The 21,787-nt window shown below is 41.7% G+C and overlaps 1 protein-coding gene across 2 annotated transcripts in view; it reads right to left on the bottom strand.

Annotated features, from left to right (window-relative positions):
• Nucleotides 1-21,787, bottom strand: part of LOC143144705 (uncharacterized) — a 323,901-nt gene that overhangs the window by 43,258 nt on the left and 258,856 nt on the right. For both annotated transcript variants that reach the window (XM_076307376.1, XM_076307375.1), the window contains one exon: nt 8,786-8,885. In XM_076307376.1, the coding sequence (XP_076163491.1) occupies nt 8,786-8,885 (100 nt within the window). The remainder of the gene's footprint in view (nt 1-8,785; nt 8,886-21,787) is intronic.

The raw sequence follows: 21,787 nt of genomic DNA, 5'->3' as shown, positions 1-21,787 counted from the left end.
GAATTACAGGTGGATCGAAACGAAGAAAAGTTGGGTAAGAACGAATACCAATTTTTCCCAGTTGGTCCTTTTCGTCTCGCGACGATTCTCACGATCGAACGGAATTGTTTCTCTCGTCTCGCGTGCAGCTTCTCGAATAAACGGGTCGCGAGGGGACAATTAACTGGTCATCTTTATCGTTTAAATTCTCTGGATTTCTATTCGCAAAGGAACCTAAAGTCGTTGGTTTAAAACACACCGGTAGGTAACGTTGAGATACTCCAACTGCATATTCGATACGCGGGGATAATTTTGAACGGGCGAAAAAGGTGTACGATAAGACATTTAGAAGTCTAGATTCTACGAAGAATGTTAAAAATTTTTAAATTTGTCTCGAAAATTAAACAAATAGGGTTTTCGAAGTTTAGTTTTGAGATTAGAAAGAACGTGACTTTGGCTTGAGTCGCGGGATAAAATTCTTGAGAATTAAAATAATGGAATCTTTTGAAATTTAATTTCGAGATTTACGAAAGTGATTGTAGCACGAACCATGGAGAAAAGAATCTCGAAAATTCAAACCGTAGAGCCTTTTGAAGTTTGAACACTGACTTTTTTCGTGTTTCTTTCGTCTTTAACGCGATTGAAAAAATAAAGAGAAATCATCAAATTTTAAAATCCGTAACTCGCGCGTTAAAGGGATATCCGATGAAGATCCTTTCCAAATTTGGAGTAAATCGGTCAATTAGAACGTACGATATACTGGTAGCCAATGTAAAAAATGCAAATTCGAGAGAAACGCGTTTAAAGTTTCCCTTACCGTGGATTGTTCTCTTTAAACGTCTGCAACTTTGTTAATTTTACGAACTCGAGGAAATTCTTCTGCACGGAAATTTTCAAAGGTAGATACACCGAGTCAAAAATAAAATAAAATCGAGTTTTTCGAAATTCTGGATCGAAATACCCCCTTAAACTCACGAATTTCAACTTTCAGGATCGAACCAACTTCCGAAACAGCGTACTCTCGTGCTCGTTGACTCGAATTTAAATCCCCCCCGAGCCGTCATTAATAAACGAAGCTACGTCGGCAACTACCGCCACCATTTGTTACACGCGTGTAATACACCACGCGAACCGGTTATAAATTACGATACTAAATAATAATGGTATTATTCGGTAGGAAATTCTATGCGCTTGGAAATGCACACGACACCCTCGTACGCCAATGGAACGTGAAACTTCGCGAGTAAATTCAACCGAAATCCTAGCGAGTCGATTCGTGGCATAATTCGTAACGCGAAAATGATTAATCGAATCGTGTTTCGTAACACAAGGGAGATCGATTCCCGTGTATTTGTAACGCGAAAAATGATTAATCGCGGCGCGTTAAAAACACGAAAATAAAGATAAATTTTGCAAATTAGGACGACGTATCGCCGCGGTGTTTCAACCGCGCTCCCACGCGAACCATTAACCCCGTGCGGACAAAAATAATAATTCCCTCGGTTACGGTGTCATAAATCTGCCGTTTCGTACGCGACTCGAACGAGAAAGCATCGACGTATTACCGTATCGATTGTCCGCCCTCGAGCGATACCGGACAAACCTCCGCCATTACCTCGCGACCTCTCGCACGCGCGAGTGCCTGATTCACGGAGACTCGGGGTTCTCGCGTGGGTGGTTAGCGATGGGAACGATGCTCTCGCAAATGGTGTTTGGATAGCTGCGATGAAAATAGTCACTTTTCGCGGGGAGTCGACAAATGTACCATTATCGAACAGATCTTTGCAAAAATAACCTTCCACGATTCTTGAATCGATGTTTCAAATAATTGATCGGGATCCCGATCTTGAATCGATGTTCTAAATAATTGATTTTTTTACATCGGTATACCGATTTTTTGCCAGATCTTTCATTGGCCAATTTTTTCGCAAATTATTTGAACGCAAAATCGGATCGATTTAAAAAATTGACCATTTTCAAATAATCTCGAAACTAAAATGCATAGAATTACACATTTGGATCGAGAACAGTGCAGAAGAAGTATCCTATGTTTTGGGTAGTTTAACGAGTGTAAAAATCGTTTTTTTTTTTTTTAATATTTCAGAATGTAGTTTTTGAATTCGTACAGTTTCTCGACTCATCGATTCGGTGTACAATGACCGAAAAATGTTCGACCAGCGTTCATTCTACTCTCTGAATCTCGTTTATCGGGATAACGTTGATTTGTTCACCGTATAATCAAGATACCCGTTACTACCACACGCTCCGAATGCAAGAAATGTATCCACGTATTCTCGATCACTGTATCTTACTATTGCGACAGATTCGTAGAAACCGATAGTTGAAACCGAAAGATGGTAAGATAGTAAGATTGTGACACCGCATCGTAGACATAGGAAGTCGTGTCAATAAAATTGTATACAAACTGAAAAGTAAATAGTAAATGGATTTTCTCGAAAATAAAGCCTCGTGCGAAAAACCTTTATCGTGGTCCGAAAATTATTCTACATTTTCAACGTACTTTTTCAAATCTCGTTCAATGAATAAAAAATTATTCTACATTGTGTATTTATTTTTTTACATCTCGTTCGGTGGTCCGAAGAGTATTCTACATTTTCGATTTACTTTTTAACGTCACGTTCGGTGGTTTGAAAATTATTCTATATTTTGTATTTATTTTTTCACGTAGAATCACCTGTTTCACGGTTGTACCATGATCACCACCAAGATATCTCGCATAATTTATACTTAACGAATATTCGTTCCGTTGCATACACCGACGTAGGAATTTTCGTTGCATCGCGACACTACGAACATTGTAATACTCGACGCGATATCACGAACACAAGCAAATCGACCGAGAAATTGATGCTCAAAGCGCTGGGGATTTATTAGTCGCATTTCAGTGACTCTCATTAATTCGCTGACTACGCTTTCAACGATTCTTGGCGATTACGACGCAGTTCACGCTGCAAATCCGATTAGACAGTTGAGCAAATTCGACCCGGCAAAGTTTTTGTTTACGCTTCTCGATCTCCTATAAACGAAATGTTTTCCAGGATGAAAGGATCGACAAAGATGCTTTTCGAAACGCCGAACATTCGAGTGTAATATCAACGAACCATGAACCTCGTCATTGAAATATTAGGAGTATGCAGAAGTCACCATCGTTTGCACATAGATTGATATTTTTGTACCATAATCTATATACTAAACGATAGATATGGAAGTTTCTCTAATTAAATGAACAAATTTTCATCGTCAAGGAATGGAGATCGATTCAATGTTAACGTTCCTTCTTTTTCGTTGCGAAGATTAGTCGAACTGGCCAAGAATTATAGTCTTGCCTCTTACTCTTTCTTTTAATGTTCAATTACTAAAACCCACAGAGTGTCCAATTATTTACTTCGGGTAAAGCGAAAAGTTCGTCGATGACTTCATTGGTCCCAAAATTGAAGTGTTTTTAAATCGTGGTATTCGCCTTTTTATTCGAAAAAGTAGTAAATAATTATGGAAAGTATTATACGGTTCAAATGCGATTAACGAAGGGGGAATTGGTCCAAAAAACGATGGAAACTTTTGCATACCCCTAATATATTCCGTGCTTCGATTTTCGAACTTCGTCGTCGCTCGTTATTCGATAAATGGCGAATCGAGTTTACTTCTTTTTTGTTATTAACACGCTAGTGTAACCGCTTTTCAAACTCTTTACGCTTTCGAGGATACTCCACGCCCGCAATGGAATCGTCTCTTCCCTTTTCGACGAAGGAAACGAAGTACGAGTGAAAGTTCGACGAATAATTAACGCGAAGAGGAAAGTGAGAGCGTCGAAGAACGAAAGGGCATGAACGAGGGTAGGAAGAGAGGGTTACGAGTAGGGATTATTGCCACCGCGATAACGACACCGCCATAGAAACTTGGATTTCGACACGAGTAAGCGTTAATTAACGCGATTTATAAGTGCACGGCAATCGAGCGTCGAACGAATACTCGTTATGTTTATAAATTTATTAAGTAGAACTATTCTCTAGAGTTCGTAGAACTCTACGGTTTATCCGGTTGTTGCGTCGTTCGTTAATTTTTCTATATTTCGTTGAGAAACCTTAGATCCTTCTGCACGTGTTTCTTCTTCGTTAATTTTGAAATATCATGGTTACTGTGAAAGAATTTTTTGAAAAAAAAATTTCTATTTGATTTTTGAAAAAAAAAAAAAATGATTGCGACAACGGTATACAAATACCGACAGATGAAAATTAACCGTACGTTGTATTTCATTAACCCGAGTAAAGTGGATTTTCCTTTACCATTGTTAAAAACGTTATCATCAAGAGAATCTCTAAAATACCCTTTCTTTTTGAAGTTTAGGACCAATACACTTGATACCAAAAGCAGAATGATATATTGAAAAACGTCAACGTTAACTGGGTTAATACGTTGTAGATTTAGAACATCTATATATACATTATTGTAATGGGAAATATACGTAAGAAAATGTTCACGTGATAGAAGATTAGCATAAGGAGTACTCGGATGACAAAGATTCTACTGCACTTTGAAATTGCATCTTGGCATCTGGTCTACCAAACTTCTGCGCACCGTGTGTAATCGTGCTTCTAAATTGGAGTACATAATTTCTTAGAAATGAAGAAAACCAATAACGAAAATAAATGTTTGCAAATTAATTCGTTTTGCCATATCAGAATTCCCTTCGTTAAACTACATTTTCGACATTGTCTTTCGTGTCTCGTCTTACCAGCTTCCTTTCAATTTTTACATTAAGAAAACGTTTGCATTTCCAAGGAAGGCCACGATCACACGAACGGAGACATCGAGCCGAATAAACTCGATAAAATCGAAAAGAATACCCCACGCGACGTTTACCTAGGAATATAAAACTTTCATCAACGCCCGAACAACGATAGTATGCCTCCGTCGTACGTGGCATTCTAAACGCGAGGCGAATGGGCTCTCGACCAGGAATATCAATTCTTGTTTAAACAATCGATCTTTTGAATCAGAAGTTAGAAAATCTATTCGCCAAAAATTCAATCGCAAAAAATAGTAAAAGAAGTCGTTCTTCACAGATCGGCATTGCTAGGCAATTTCATTTATACGCACGATCAAACTTTCTCACACGTGACTCAATACGTGAATAAAAATTGTTAAAGAAAGACTTTTTCGAATTAAGAGAAGAAAATTGAAATTAAATAAAATCGAGCGGCGAAAAATCGCTTAAAAAGATATCACTGTTCCACCGATGCAAAAAGACTAATCTTTCGAAAAATCGATTCAAAATTAGCATGATTACTGTTTATATAGGCAATCGCATTTATAAATCCGATCAGACTTTCTTACACGTGATTCAACATGTGAATAAAAATAGTTAAAGACTTCTTCGAATTAAAAGAAGAAAATTGTCCCTTTTCAATCGATTCGTGATAAAATCGAGCGGCGAGAGATCGCTTGGAAAGATCTCACTGTTCTCTATTAAAAAAAAAAACCAATGCAAAAAAAAAATAACCCGATCTTTCGAAAAATCGTTTCGACGATTGAAGATCGTCGTCCCTGTATTCCGGAGCCTCGAAATGGCGTAACGAGGGACACTCGTCGGTCCGTTCGGGCTTAAACGACAACGGAAACGTAACGGGGTATAATTGAAAAGGAGAAGGGCGAGTAAGAAATTCCGAGCACGGGTAACGAGATTCGAAGGGAGCGCGAAACGGTTGAAAGGGACGGGCGGAGAAGGGGGAGAAGAAGGACCTCGAAGCTGGTGGCGAACGCGCGAAGGTAGGGATCGTGAAACCGCAACGCGGGATATTATCGAGCGCGTGCAACGTGCGGTTAGGGCGGCGATGCGGCACCGTCGAGCATAAATCCGCTGATACGACGTGAAAGCCGACGCCGACGCCGGCACGGGACGGGGCCTCTAGGATTTTTCTCGTCGCACGAACCAAAGGGGGAGAGGCTCGAGCTAGCTGAAAAGATGTCGGATAAGGTCGGTGTTGTGGGTGCGAGGAGCGACGCCGCCGCAGTTGCAACTGCAGCTGCCGCAGAATCGCCGCAGGGGACGACGTGGCTTGGACGTGACCGGCGATTCGAGACACAACCGGGTGTCGAAACGCGCGCCGTGTTCGACGAGCATCGATTTTCCTCGCGAGAGAAGCGTATCGGATGTTAGCCGGCGATCCCTGTGAGAATTGCCGAGAAGGTGAAGAATATCGTATACATCTATCGAACTTGGACGATTAACAATTTTTATTATATTCTATATCATCGAACAGTTTCGAACAGTTCCGTTTAACACCGTTGAATTTACCAATCGCTCGAAACGATTGGTTTATACTACTTTTGTAACGAAAGTTACTTTAAATTCTATGAGCATGTTTTTTCAAAATGTTACGAATTTTCTGTTCCACAGATGCGATCGATTTTATGAATTCTTCTTTTTTCTCGTCGATTCTTCTTTTTACGAGATACATTGCACGAGAGATATTTTAATATTTCGAAATCTGTCGGTGGTTCTAGTGTTAATTAACGTATTACTGTTTGTATCGCATACGTAATTGGTTGCTCGATAAGTTTTGTCGTTCGATAAGAAACGGGGATGTTGTTTTTCTAAAGATGATACTACTGTTTGACGAACATGTGCCAAGTTTCGTGTAGATCTTTCGACTCGTTCGTATATTTACAATTGTTCAAAGTTGAAGTATCATAGTGTTTTTTTACAATGGCGAAACGACGAAACTTATCGAACAACCTAGTATCTTCGAAGTCGGATAGGGAAAGGGCGAATTAATTTAACGAGTACCGTTAGTTTTCTATTTTGATAACAATTCACGAATATTATAGGCAAAGACACGGTTAATTGAGTAATTTTTAAACGAAGTTTGAAACAAGTCAACTTGACACCTTTGGTGGTGCTAGTCTTAATAATATACAATCGTTGCTGAAAAATTCAAAAAGTCTCCTTTTTTCTGCTGTCATTAAACGTTTCTTAAATTAAATTCTCCGGACACGTTCTTCTCGTCCGCTCGCTCGACTTTCAAACAATTACATTATTTCTAAATATCATAGAAATTTTACGGATTTTGAGTATCTATCTCTGCAAATAATTCGCGAGATATTTAACAATGGAAACTCGTTCGAAGGCTGTTCTTGTTCCACGATGTGTTTAACTGTTCGTTTTCGAAAACGAAACTCGGATTACACTTTGAATTCGACTACACAGGGGGTTAATATAATATTGGCAACGGATAGGGTTGCGAAAATGAAATTACGCGCGTAATTTCGACGAGATCTCTACCGAATGTGTTTTTCACCGCATTGTGTAACGAATTTTATTCGAACGCGTTTCTCCGTTTCTGCGTTGAAATCACCGAAGAGAACAGTACCACGATCCGCGATATCTCCGTGAATACATTTCACATGTTCGGAAATTATATTAAATTCTATATACGAAGACGAACCGAACTCTGCGAATAATAACGAACGTAATCGGCTTTTCAACGACTAAGGAGACTCTAACCTATATTTATGTCCGCGTTTTCGATCGACAATAGATGAAAATTTAATATTCGTAGTCTCCTCGAAACGTGAGAGTAACCGTTAAAACTGTAAATATTTCTAATCAAATTCTTCTACTACGTAATACCTCGTCAGCATCTACTGTCAAACGGGTGTAATATCGATTAAAAATTCTCTTTCTAACAAAATACTTCCTTCTTCCTATGAAAATTCAAGGATTCCTGATTAAAATTATTCGAATAATACCATTGTACACGTGTTACGTTTTATCGTATCCCGTTAACGTTTCACCGTAGATATCGATAAACAGAGACAAACAGTTGTTAGTTATCGACACAGCGAGCGCTGTTTGGCAGTCGCCTCGACGTTTCGAATGGATACGTTTTTCGATTCCGTGTTCGAAGTAACGCGAGTCGGTTACGATTTTTATCGCCGAGCGTCGTATTAAATAACGAATCAGCTCCGGGCGAATTTTCAAGGAGCTTGCACACACGTGAACGAGAAAGAAGCCATCATCGAGGACGGTCTCGGACGATATCCTCCGCGCGGAATTATTAAACTCCGCTCGGAATGACCGTTTCGGGGCGAAGTTTACCGATAATCGTGATTTATCGGCGCGGTGCGTCGATCGGCGGAAGATCGTCCCTCGTGGAAACGGGTTTTCCGCTCGATAGGTGCGCTTCGTGTCGCCACGGAATCGTTACAAGGTGTAATAAAACACCGGAAATTGCTCTTTACCGGAGTTGTCCCCCCTCTCTGTCCACAGAAAAACTCATTAGTCGTCGGCTCGACTCGGAGAACGGGTCGAACGTTTACACCGGACGATTTCATTGGTCGGGGCACGAGATACGAATCGAAGAGCGACGAAAATATTACCGTCTCCCGTTCTGATCGATGTTTTCGAAACGTATTCCCGGAGAGGAGGCAAGAAGAGAGAGAGAGAGGGAAAAAAAGAAAAAAGAAAGAAAAACACGCGACAATCTCGCCAAGATGAAACGTCCCTTTTGTCCGCGCGATCCCTTCCGTTGGCTTATTCACGACACACGGAAAAGACGAGGGCGGAAAGGCTAGAAAAACTGCTCCACATGCGAGACGATGAGTCGCGAAAGGAACGGACGTACGTCGAGGGCGGACAAAAGAGGACGTTCGACTTTTTGCCTTAACGTGAAACGCGTTCCTTCGTGGCGACGACCACGCAACGCGGCCACGGAAATTGCACTCAGATGGAACGATCGTTGCTCACCCCCATCGGGGGGCGGTGGTCGTCAAAGAGACAGCTTACCTTCGAGGTTCGCCATGGAGAACCTATAGCTGTCGATCCTCGGCGTGTTGATGTCCGAGTTGAAAGGCCTGAGGGTCGCCGAGCTCACATTGTCCAGACCCTGAAACATCGATTTGTGGAGAGGTTAGAACGGTTGCGTACTCGTTTATTTTATTTACGAAATATATACGAAACAAACGTTGTGAATTAATTACCGAGTCGCGAACAGATCGTGGAAAACTACTGTGGATAGAATTTTTTTTTTTACGTCTCTTGTCTTATAAATAGAAATTTTATACATTATATGTAATTCGATTCTGTTCTTTTACGGTCTGGTTCCATACCAATGGCGTTTACCGATTGAAAGAAAAGTTACGATATTTAGAAAACTTTTGAAAATTAACGGATTCTTCCTTTTGTACCTACGGGTAAACAAAAGCAGATTGTACGACATTACGTTAAACTGTCATGGTCGTTTTTTTTAATTTTCGTTTCTCTGTATCGGTATTACGCTTCTCCATTCGCGATATTCGCAAATTCGAATTTTAATGAACATTCCCCTCTCGTGTACTTTTCAATGAAGCTAACTTTAGTCTATACTTGGAAAAAAACTACAAATGTAAATTCTAGCGTTAGAAAATTTCACGAAACCGTTATTAACTATTTATTTCAAATCCTAACAGACGATCGTTGTTTCTTCGATCGATCGCGTTCCGGAAACTTCGAGTTTCATTCTCGAAAAAATTCAACAAGGAAATTTCCCCTTTTACCACCATTTGACAGATACGGAATTAAATTAACCTTAAACACGCAAACGCAAAGATGGAGGAAATCGAAGTCACCGAAACGGTACCGTTTCGAAACGAATTCCACGTTTCTTTCACGTTTCTTTCTTCGTTCGAAGAAAATGGCGTCGAGAAACGAGTATATCGCTAGTCGAAACGATGGAAGACTATCCTCTTACAACCTCGGAACGGAAATAGTCCACGTTCCGAATTCGACGACGCGAGCGAATTTCGACGTTTCTTACGACGCAGGTTCACACGGATCGGTAATCCGCTCGAAATCCTTTTACGTTCGCAGCTCGGCTGGAAACGCGATTTCGGCGAGATCCGTGGATTCGCTCAGCCAATTTCCTTCGACCGGTCGAGTAATTCCGTAGCCGTGCACCAACCACGGCTGAAGGAGGAGGTGCGAGGAGGTGTTCAGGGGATCAATTTCACGGGACTGCCAAGCGCGGCGAAAATTCGCAGCGTGGATCCTGCGCGCGTGGCGGTTTCCACGGTGTTGCTGTTTTCGCGCGAAATCGGCCCTACCACGGATGAAATACGACCGAAACCAACCGGAGGAACGGAAAACGAAGAACTGGAACGGTTCCAGAGCCTCGAATTGTTTCCAGAGTGGCTGCGATAACCGAGTCGACGAATCGAGCCGACGTATCGAGCGGAAAAGATGAATCGTGGCTCCCGGAAACACTCGTTGAAAAGTGAAATATATCCCTCGAACCCTTTTCGCGCTTTATCGAAGCTCGTTGAACCTATCGGACGAAGTTCGACTAGTTTGCACAACTGGAACGTAACCTTAAATTGTAGATCAGAATGATCTGAATAATTATACTCGTGAATAATTATACTCGCGCGGAGAGAGTCGATGTATGAAAGATGAATCGTTCACATCGATCGAAAGTGTAGTTTCGAAAGTGTAGCGTTGAAAATGATTTTGAGCGATAGTTTAAAAGTAGTTTTGAGGTGGAAATAATTTAGCGTAGTTTTGAAGTTTAGGAGAGAAATGCATAGAGTATTCGAAGGTTGGGTTTGTCTTTTTTAACGCAGTATGTTTCCCTTGAAGAAAGTATCAAATTATTCAAGTTGGAAAATAATTCGTCGAGGTGGTATTTAAATTTCAATTTTACAAACCGGTGATACGTTGAGTTTATTTTTTTAAATGTTCGAAAGTCCTTCGACCGGTTTATTCCGTCTTTGAACGATTTGTCCGGTCGAATCGAGAGAATAAACTAAAAGAAAAAGGATGTACGAAACAATACGAAGCAACGATCACGTGTTCGTACGATAAACGTTCGTTTCCTCGAACTGCGTCGTATTCTTAACAAAATTATCATCCTAGGCTACATCGACCTGGCACCGTTTAAACGACCCACTGACCTCGTAAGAGCGAATTTCCAAAGGTTCGGTAAAGCTATCCGATCGTTGTCAATTTTTCGAACAAATAACCCAAGATTTCAAAGTTCACGAAGGAAAGACATTGTAAACCGTTCAACGAAAAGTTCGCGTTAACATCTAGTTTCTCCGCGATGAAATAGCAAACGCAACATTCGTACAAAAGCCTCTCGAGTGATTTCAACGCGTGGTAGCGGCACCGGCAATAGTTTCAGAACCTTTCTCGATCACTCGTTCTACTTTCCTCTTCTCCGAGGTTTCGTATTTTCCTATGTCCTAAGACCTAGGACACAACCTCGACACAACTAACAACAACACTTATTTATCGACGGTTTAAACACTTGCTCGCATTCTTTCCGACTCGACTCGCTAAAACTGATCGATCTCTATTCTTTTTTTTTTTTTTCGAATTCCTTTCATAGTTGCACTACACTGTGTTGTTCGTTAACTATATCTCGTATACGTTTCAATCCACTGTTCTTTAGACTCGAGAAGTCAAGTAATGGATCGCTACTTGATACGAAAGAACACATTGCACAAAAATTTTAATATTTTCAACGCGTTAACTTTCTTCACCGAACATTCAAGCTTCAGTTACTTATTTATATGTCCGATATGCTGGAAACGACAATGACCAGTAGAAGGTGACACATGTCCGTAGTGCGTTAACAAAGTGGAAATCAAAACGTAGGATGCGAAGGAAAGCAGTTATTTGCGTAATCACAGTTTATGGTCGATGATTGAATTCTGTACGATATAATTTAAAACACGGGACAACGCACGGGTCCAACGTTAAATCGTTTTCGCGATAAAATCATGTTTCCTCGTGTCCGTGTTTCCTTTTATTGTCTCTCTTGCCACGAGAAGATCGAGGAGAAATACCAACGTCGAAAGTTTCGAAACGTATCGTTGTTTCTGTATCGATATACAAGGTGACCGGTGAGTTGTCAAACCATTTCGAGAGTCTATTGTAAGAGACTTTTCAAATTACAGTGCGAGAAAATGGAAACATTCGAGGTAAACGAATCGAAGAAATATTGTAAGTTCGAAACATTGATCACCGGTGTTCATCGTGACAGTTGGTGTATCGATCTCCCCAAAACGTCTACCTGTCGCTAGTACCGAGTACAAGTCAAGTAGGCACATTTTGGACGAGGCTCGGAATATTCCCTCCAAGTTGCAAAAGAGTTCGTGTGTTCGCTGAACAAAGTATTTCATCGCTACACGATTTCAAAGTCTACACATTTTGAACAAGTCTCGGAATATTCTTTCGAAATTGCAAAAAAGTCCATCTGTTCGCTACAGAAGGGATTTCATCGCTACACGATTCCAAAGCCGGTACTTTTCGGACGATGCTGGGAATATACACACCGAGTTCCAGAAGAGTCGGTGTGCTCGCTGCGGAAGGCGTCTCTCGAAAAATGTTACCCGCTCTGGAACCCGGCGAACGCGGACGCTTCTCGCGCGGTGGCGCGCACAGCCAGCGGACTTCCGCGTTTTGAGCCATTAGCCGTAAATAATGCGAGAGCCGAGCTGCCCGCTCGGCCGTGTGTGTACATGCAGCGTTCTACGGCGGTTAATCAAGCAACAGCTCCGCGCGGTGAGCACACAATGCCTTCGGCCCCGAACACACACGACAAAACGTTCCGAGCGGACAGGAGAAAACTGGGCTCGCCGTGTGTACACCGTGTATACGTTCCGCTGCGCCCGATAGATCGCTGCCCTCTCCTCTCCACCTCGCTCCTCGGCCTAGTTCTCTGTGTACCTCGGAGCACACGGGACCCCATGGCACGTACCATCGGCGATTCCTCGGCGGCCGAGCTTGCGGGTGAAACGGCTGGAAGCGCGCGGATGGCTCATCCGGGAAACGATAGGGTGAACTTGCTCTGCCCTGAGAACCACCGGATCCTGTCCCCGATGGAATTATCTTAAACTTCGGCGGCAAAAATTACCTATAAGGTAACTTCCTTGCGAACGCTGGAGAACAGAGTAACGATCCTTCGTACCTCGACGATTCGAATACGACGAGAGGATTCCAGAGGGCACCAGGGGTTATTTCAAATCGGACACCCCCGACAGAGTAAGATATTTCTGTTCGTGATATCCCGCAGAATTGACCACAGAGTAAACTCCCTTGCTATTTCTGGAGAGTAGAGTAAGGATCCTCTGTTGACTCTATAATTCGAATACGACGAGAGAACTTCAAAGAACGGCACAGGTTGTTCCAAATTGGACACTCTTGGTGAAGGATGTCCGCCGAGGACGTGGATATTTCTGTTCAGGATCTCCGGATCGACGCGACGACAAACGGAAGTTTCTAGACTCGTGAGCACTCTACGTGGAATATGAGACACAGTGACACACGATCGGAACTACATAGACCGAGTCTTGTCCTCGATGGTGTTGCGTTAAACTTCAGTGGAAGAAACGACCAGAGAGTAGAATTCCTTGCGACTGCTGGAGACTAGGGTAAGGATTCTTCGTACCTCGATGGTTCGAATACGACGAGAGGATTTCAAAGGACAGCAGAGGTTATTCGAAATTGGACACCCTTGGCAGAGGGTAGATATTTCCGTTCGTGATATCCGACAAAAATGACCAAAGAGTAAACTTCCTTGCTATTTTCCGGAGAGTAGAGCAAGGATTCTACGTAAACTCCATTATTCGAGTACGACGAGAGGACTTCAAAGGTCAGCAGAGCTTACTTTAAATTGAACACCTTTGCCAAAGTGTGTTCACTGGGGAGAGGTAGACGTTTTTGTTCGTGATCTTCGAATCGATGCGATGACAAGTGAAAGCTTCCAGATTAATGAACGCTATGCGCTAAGTATGACACGCAAACGTTCGAAACTATTAAGCATCCCAGAAAGTTCGTGACACCCAATGTCACACGTTTGAAACTAGACCAGATCTTGTCCTCGATGGAATTGTATCAAACTTCAGAAGCAAAAATGACTCGAGAGTAAAGTTCCTTGCGATTGCTGGAGACTAAAGTAAAGGTTCTCGACTTTGACGATTCGAATGCAATTGAATAACTTTTTATTCCAATTTCTCGTAGATGATAACTATCAAGCAGATATTTCTATTCGTGGTCTTCGAATCAATGTCTTGCTCTTGCTCCGAACACGACCCACAATGTCCCCAAAATCGTTCAGAATAACCGCTAGTGGCTTAATATGCCAGCTCCTCGTTAAAGCGTCGCGTTCGCTCCTCGATAAAACGCACCGAAGTAATTCTCACCCGTTGTTGACGTTTCTCAGCTCGAGCTGTTCTTGAAAAACGATACGATCCGTGCAAATAATCTTCTAATTTTATTCTAAACTTAATATTCGTTAATTTAATATGAACGATACGTAGCTGCATTTGCCCGAAAATTATTCGACATTCTCGCCGACTTTTTCGTTGGAAGCTCTATTTTCCAAAGGATGCCCATCTCCGCTGCTATCCTCGTTAATTTAACGCGCGGAATCAAATTTCACTTGTTATCGAGAACTAAATCTCTCGCACTCCTCGTTATATATCCACGGAAATACGACCAACGGAGATGTCTTCCCGATAAAAATGAATTTCAAAACGAACGGACCGCTTTTAACCCTCAAGTAGAGGGTCTACGCTCGAGCAATACACGTATAATTAATACCGCGATAAGTCGATTAATAATAATTCTTCGAGACCTCCAAATATACTCGGTTAGCCTCAAAACGAAACACCCGAACGATCGAGTACCTCGTTATAAAACTAATTACGTTGAATCGAGGGAAAAAGCGTCTCGACTTCGGTATCGTGTTACCGAAACGTGTTCGTGTATCGCGCGCGATCGACGACGAATTAAAAATCCAGGAGTATTCCCATTAAAAAACGGAAAAAGTGTGTGTATGTGTGTGCGAGAGAGAGGGAGAGAGAGAGAGAGAGAAAAAGAAAAAGAAAAAGTGTGTTCATTTTCGAGTTCACCGAGGTGCATCGGGCCCGATAAATCGGGGTTTACGTACTTGAGAACACAGAGGGACGGCATTACAAGGCAGTATCGACGGTTCTCCCGATGGGTCGAGCAGCAGTGTGGGTGTGAATGTGGTGAACGACCCGGTAACCACCATTCGGCCAACAGGCACAACAATTAGATTCGAGCGGATAAGCCGACTCTTCCTGTAATGCGAAACTCGTGGATGTTATGTCCGCCGTATCTCGTGCGCATTGTCACGGATATTTAGCCGTGTTATTGACGTGCACGCGGCAGATAGCTTCGAACGATAGGAGAACGAATTTCTCGAGGAATTCTATGCTGAAACGCTCGCCGAGAAGTTAATCGATTCGTGAGCAATTTTCGAAGACCGTGTGTAGAAGGAAAGTAACTGTAGATTCCGTTTCGTCGCGGGAAAGGAAAGGAAAGGAGAGTCGATTCGTGCCTTTTACGCGATCACCGAACGCGTTCCCAGCAACGAGGAAGCTACGGTGTCCTTTCCTCTCGATATTTGACCCTGACGCGTCTCCTCGGGTCCCTCTCGACCCGTCTTTGCGATGCATTGTTTTATCTATGATCCAAGCTGTAATTCTGCTCGACCAATTCCGCTGTAATTCTAGATACCGATGCTCGTGTATTTTCTCAGTTCCATCGTTGCACCATGAAATTAAGAACACGAGTTTGAATACATTCGAGACATTTTTGAGTCAACGATTCAATCCTCCCGTATTATGGTGTCCTTTCTTCTCGATATTTAACCCTAACGCGTAAACCACGGAGAAAGAAACAACGAAACGCTACAGTTGTCGATTTACGAGGTCCTTGACTAATTTTCGTCCGTGATTAGAAAGCGTGTTAACAATTTCACCGTCACCGTCGGTGCTTGGACGAGATCGTGAAACCTCACGCGATGTTGACATCGGTGTTTCGGAACACACCCAAACCGTAGGTCTCAAGCTAATAATCAATATTGGCCGATGCCGGTTAACTCCAAGAACAACACCGCTTTAACTGCGAAAACTTGATTTAAACGAAAGTTTCGCTACGATCGTGTTACGGGTGGATCGTCGAAAACACTTAAAAGTTTGCCACGGTCTAAATTAAACAGGTATTACGTTCTCGCTACGGAGACAAGCGATTACGAAATTAAAAATCAATCGATGCTACCAAGTTTAAATTAGAAAGGGAAGAACGCTGAACCTTCGATAAAGTGTACTCGTGTCGCGTAAAGCGAGACCGAAAGGAATATCGATACGGTAATATTTGTTTTCAATTAACGTAACCAACGGAGCCGTTAAATCGATAATATTGCTGTATAAATTTATTCGTGAATTCGAAATAATTAAGCCGAACGAATGAAATTTCAAACCGAATTAATATTCGTTTCGTTAAAAACAAATCAATATCGCGAACGCGATAAAAGTATCATTAATCCGACAATCGATGTAAAGAAAATGTTACCTTAATATGTAAAACACAAATATTTTGAACACAGTGTAAATAAATTAACAGCCAATAGCTCTTCTGCGAATAAGGGAAAACGATCTGAAAAAAGCTCACTTGACACAATGTATCTCGAAAGAGAGAACTCAAGAACGAAATTAATAAATGTAAGAAATGATTGAAATGTATTCTTCGAACATTTTCTATGAAAATTTTTCCCAAATTATCCCCAGGTCTAATTTTAAAATGTCTTGGAATAACCTCCCTCCCGAAAAGAAACTTGGAACGTGGCCATTGATTCGATCATAGCTCGAACGAAGTGTTCGAAGCGCGATAATTCGATAGCGACGATTAAAAATGTTACGACACCGGTTAAACGTTCCGCGGGACGCATTCCCGAGTTCCCCGGCGAGCTGAAGAGGTTCTTCGCCGATGATGCAATTAATTTTTCCTACGGCTCGGGGCGCACGCGTTGCCTTCAATTTTTCACGGCCACGAGCCTCTTTCGAGCTGCGTTCCACGCGAAACGAAAAGAGCAGAAAGCTCGCACTCGGCGAGTGTCAGTTTACTCGAGGAAAAGAGCGGACTTTACTCTCGACTCGATTCGACTCGACTCGACTCGACTCGACTCGACTCGACTCGACTCGACTCGACTCTACTTTCTCGGGCCTTTCACGCCGCCCTCGAGAGGGCTCGCGTTTTCCCAGGCAAAAGGCAAAGTAGAAACGAGGCTGCTGCCAATTTATTTACCGCGAGGCCTCTGGTACGAGCTTTAACGCTCGGCGTGGAAAATCGAGCTCCGTCCGATATTTCGTCTAACGAACGCCGCGGATATTTCACGAATCGCGGAACGTCTTTCGTGGTCTCTCGCGACCGTAAGAGCGGAGGAAACCCGGTGACCAAGGGATGAGAAACGAGGCTCGGGGAAGTGCGCGAAACGAGCGAAGAAAATGTTTGAAAAGTTCCCCGGTAACGGGAGAAAGCTTCGTTGGAAATGTTCTATCGTCGAGAAACTCGAGACAACTCGACGAATCTTTTATCTTTTCGGAGATCGTGGTCGCTAACAAGAGCGATTTTTTTGTGTTTCTTTTCCTTGTATTTCCTTCAAGGACACGTCTTCGAAAATATACACGGAGAACGATTTCCTCGGGTTCGTAAATCTAACGAAATTATAGATTTTTAACGAAAACTTTAAACGCATTCTCGAATTCGCTTTTTATTTCAAACTGGAAGACTTCGCATCTCGAATTCTGGTCGATCGATTTATTGCAAATTTGTGTTTAAAATTTGATGCTTGCAACCGTTTTCGGGCTCACTTTAAGATTATACAGCTCTTGAAATTTGTATTATTTTCATTTTTAAAAATACCTTAATTCAGCGTAAATATAGATACACACGCGGATGAGAATTCTATACTGAAAATTCTTGTGTTGTGTTTCGAAAAAGATCAGAAATGAGTCGATGTGTCTCGATCGGATTATCAGAGTAGCCTCTTAATAAACAACAGACTTCGGGGATAAAAATTCCTATAATTTCGTATTTTAATGGCCACCAACTCTAAAGTTAAATTACTCGAATATTCCCTAAAATGAATAAGATGGAATACGATGAGACATTTTCTCGATTGCTTTTTTGCAAAACTTTTCTTTTTTCATTTCAATACGCATTTATGCCCGACGAGTTTGTCAAATCGCGTCGAACTATGAATACTTTCGTTCGTTCAGCATTTTTCGTCGCGATTCACTCCCGATGATTCCTTGTACAAGTTTTCCGAGTCTGCGTGGTTAAAATATTCGGAAGCCGTGCCATACGGTACATATTGTAGTCACGTTGTAGATTATACGAACATCGCGGCACAGAGCAGTTGCAACGACTGACAAGCCTAAATAAGAAGCATGTCCCTCGAGGGGACAAAATTTGTCCCATCGTTGAGATGGATTTGCCGCCCGTATAAAGACGAAAGACGCCACAGGAAAATGCAGGTGTAAACCGTATGCGGTTGACGTGGCTACCTGTACAGTGGACCAAAAGAGGAAACCGCAAGGGAACGTATAAGGAACTTCTCCTAACCTACTTGTACGATTTTAATGAAGATTAGTGCGCAAAGCATACCGGGCCGTTAATAATTTTCTCGTCGACGAAAAATATTGTCGAGAAGATAAAATCAAGACCCGAGAATTAAAACTTTCTTCGTTCTTCTTTGGTACAATTTTTTGGGCCACTTTTTTCAGAGTTGAACGACAGAACGATACAAAAGTGAACATTTTCCGTAAGAAAACTTTTGTCGACGAAGAAAGAAGAAATGCAGAATACGAGAGATGTATATGTAAGAAGAAAAACGTAAACGAAAAGAATTGACCGTTAGAAACGTTGATATTGCCAACTATAGAGATATTACATTCCCAATAAAGTTTTTTTTCGAAGCTTTCTAATTTTACAATTCCCTCTGCGATGTAACTATCTCTTCCTGATACGCGTCAATTCAACGCGAGAAGTGTCCGTAAACTTAGTGTTAGAATAATGGTGAAACGCAAGGCACTTCGTCAAAGAAGTGTTTCATCGAAGAAGAAAGAACAGATAAAATATAAAAGAAAAGTATATATATAAGAAGAGAAACTTAAACAGAAAGAATTAGCATTGATGTCACCAACAGTAGCCAGATTACATTCCCAATAAAGTATAATATCGAAATTTATTTTCTTCGAAGCTTTCTAATTTCACAATTCTCTACACGATGTAACTATCTCTTCCTAACAGGCATCGACGCGAGAGGTGTCCGTGAACCAAGTGTTAAAATCCACGTTGTCAGGGTCCGACAACCCCTCTGCGTGATACTCGAAATTGGCCAGAGAATCGACCGACCCGTGGGCGAGTAAAATCTTCCCGCGAAATCTGGAAAGAGATTTCGTCGAAGATCCGAAAAGAACGCATCTTCCCGTATTTACGGTACGGGACCGGGACCGTGGGGTTATAATAAGAAGAAATTGGCGTCACGTTTCGCGGAAATTCTGACGAACGACGCTGTTCAAATTCACCGCCACGGGTGGAAAGGAAAAGAAGGAGAAAAAAAAAATACCTCGAGCGTAGTTAATCCTCTTCTTGGCTCCGGCGACAGTGGACGAGTGAGAAAAATACGTGATTTGTCTCAGTCCTGAAAAGTCCCCCGACCCATCTGGCTGTCGTAGTCGCGTTTCGTGCCAAGACACTGTTTCCCGTCGTTCCTCGTCTAACGAAGTTACCAGGGCAACGTACGAATCTTTGTATCGAATTTTGCAGCAGCAGCAGCAGCAGCAGCAGCAGCAGCAGTAGACACATTTTTCGAACGCAATGCGGTTCACGAACGAGACGATCAAACCCTCACGGGATGGGAAACCTTCCCAAATCCGAGATAAAATTGATATTTCGATGTTGTCGCGTGGAACGAAACTTTCACGGAATAAAAGTTATCGCGTCTCGAAAGAGCCGGGAGACGTTGAAAATAAACGACCGAGAAACGAAACTCGTGTTCCATGCTCATCGAACGAACGAGTCTCCGGTGCGAAATTTGAATTCGCTTCCGGAATATTCTTTTCAGATTCTTCGACTTCGAACTTCATCGTGTTTAACGTTTATTAATACCACTGGTATTGGAGTACCGCTGGTGATTGGCGCTACGCACTCGCAACGTTTCTTTAAAGCGTTTACAAGGGATGCAGTTCAATATTTGTAAATTTTCGAGTAAAACTGGGGGGTAACGATACTGTAAGGTAACAAGTATATCGATTGTTGAATGTTTCGATTTCTCGAATGTCGTACGAATGTCGAGGATATTCTTAAATATGGAAAACTGGTGTATCGTGTTAACGATCAGAAGTCCTTGTATGTACGTTATTCTGATAAAACGTAGAAAGAGTAGAGAACAACCGAATAAAAATATACGGAAAATAGTACATCGTAGCCGAGTGAGAAAATTCAAATGTGAGACGTGAATGAGAATGAAGAGAAGTGAAAATCTAATTGACAATTGAAAGCATTGACCACGGATATTTTCGTTTAAATTTATTTTAAATTACAAGTTTCGATTCTTAAATTACAATTCGAAAGCTTCGCGAAGTTTAGATTTTTTCAATACTTTCAAATCTCTCGATCGGCGCGAAACAATGACTTTTCTTTAGACAAAGATTTCAAGCACACGAGATAACGTTGAAAACTCGATTTTATTTTTCAATGTTCCCCAAATTGTGATAACTTTTGAACATGAACGTTCTCTATGGAAAAATTCGAGGAGTAAGGGGTTATTTTTAATTCAGGGTGGAAAATTCGTTCGCTAACTCGAAAGGTAACACCTGTAAAATTGCAGTAAACATGGAAATCGAAACCAATGGTCCTGTTTCGTTGAAATGTGAAAAATATGAGCTTCGTTGCGCGCATTCGACGTAAAAAGATCCGTTCGAGATAAAAGTCGAAAATTTGTTCGGAATGTGTCGCTGCAACGGGAACAGGTAAGACTTGTCTGATGCAACGACTCGATTAATATACGAAACCCCTATTGATCTTGGTATAGCTCATTTCTGCTCAACACCTACGCGCGAACAAACGTTGAACCTTCGAAAGAGCATTTCTCGAAAGTAGAGGAGGCGAGTGGAACCGAGAAACGATCTTGCGCGAGAACAAACGTTCGTTGAAAATTTTCTTGTTAAATAATTTATGAGTGAAGGAAAATGAAATCGATAAATTGATATCGGTGAGAGTACGGAGAATATTTTAATTATAAAAACCAGAACGCAAATATACCGGTATAACCGCGTAGATCATCGTAAACGTAGTTAGGCAAGAGATCGAGGGGAGAGATCATTCAATGTCCTGTATTGTCGTTTAATACTCGTTAAACAATCCATTGGTAGACGAAAAAAGGCGAATAACAAATTGCTATTGACGAAAGCAGAGTACGGAGAATATTCTAATTGTATATCCCACAATGTGAATATTCTAGGTATCATTTATCCGTAAGACCATTGAAAACGCTTGCATCACGAGGCGAGAGATCAAAAGGACAGATCTATTGGCTGTCCGATCCCTATTAAATAATCTATTGGTATAGTGAGAAAGGAAAGTAAATTTGCTACCGACGAAGACCGAGTAGAGAGAAATATTCGAGACGAGAAAGTCCAAAGTGTGAACGGTACCAGGTACCATTTATCTACGAGACCATCGCGAATGCTTGCATCGTTAAGCAAGAGATTGACAGAACAAATCCATCGACTGGTTAATCTTTATTAAACAATCTATTGATCTACGAAAAACGTAAAGTAATTTTACTAATCGCTAACAAAGACAGTGTACAAATAACATTCGAACCGAGAAAACTCACAGTTCGAACGTAAAAAGTACCATTCACTCGCGAAACCATCAAAGACGTTATTAAACGAAAGGAAATTGAAGTAAATCTTAGAAAATTATATACAA

Source organism: Ptiloglossa arizonensis, chromosome 3 (genome assembly GCF_051014685.1).
Source record: "Ptiloglossa arizonensis isolate GNS036 chromosome 3, iyPtiAriz1_principal, whole genome shotgun sequence".
NCBI lineage: Eukaryota > Metazoa > Arthropoda > Insecta > Hymenoptera > Colletidae > Ptiloglossa > Ptiloglossa arizonensis.
Note: the sequence above shows the minus strand (reverse complement) of the source record. Positions and strands in the feature narration are given on the sequence as shown.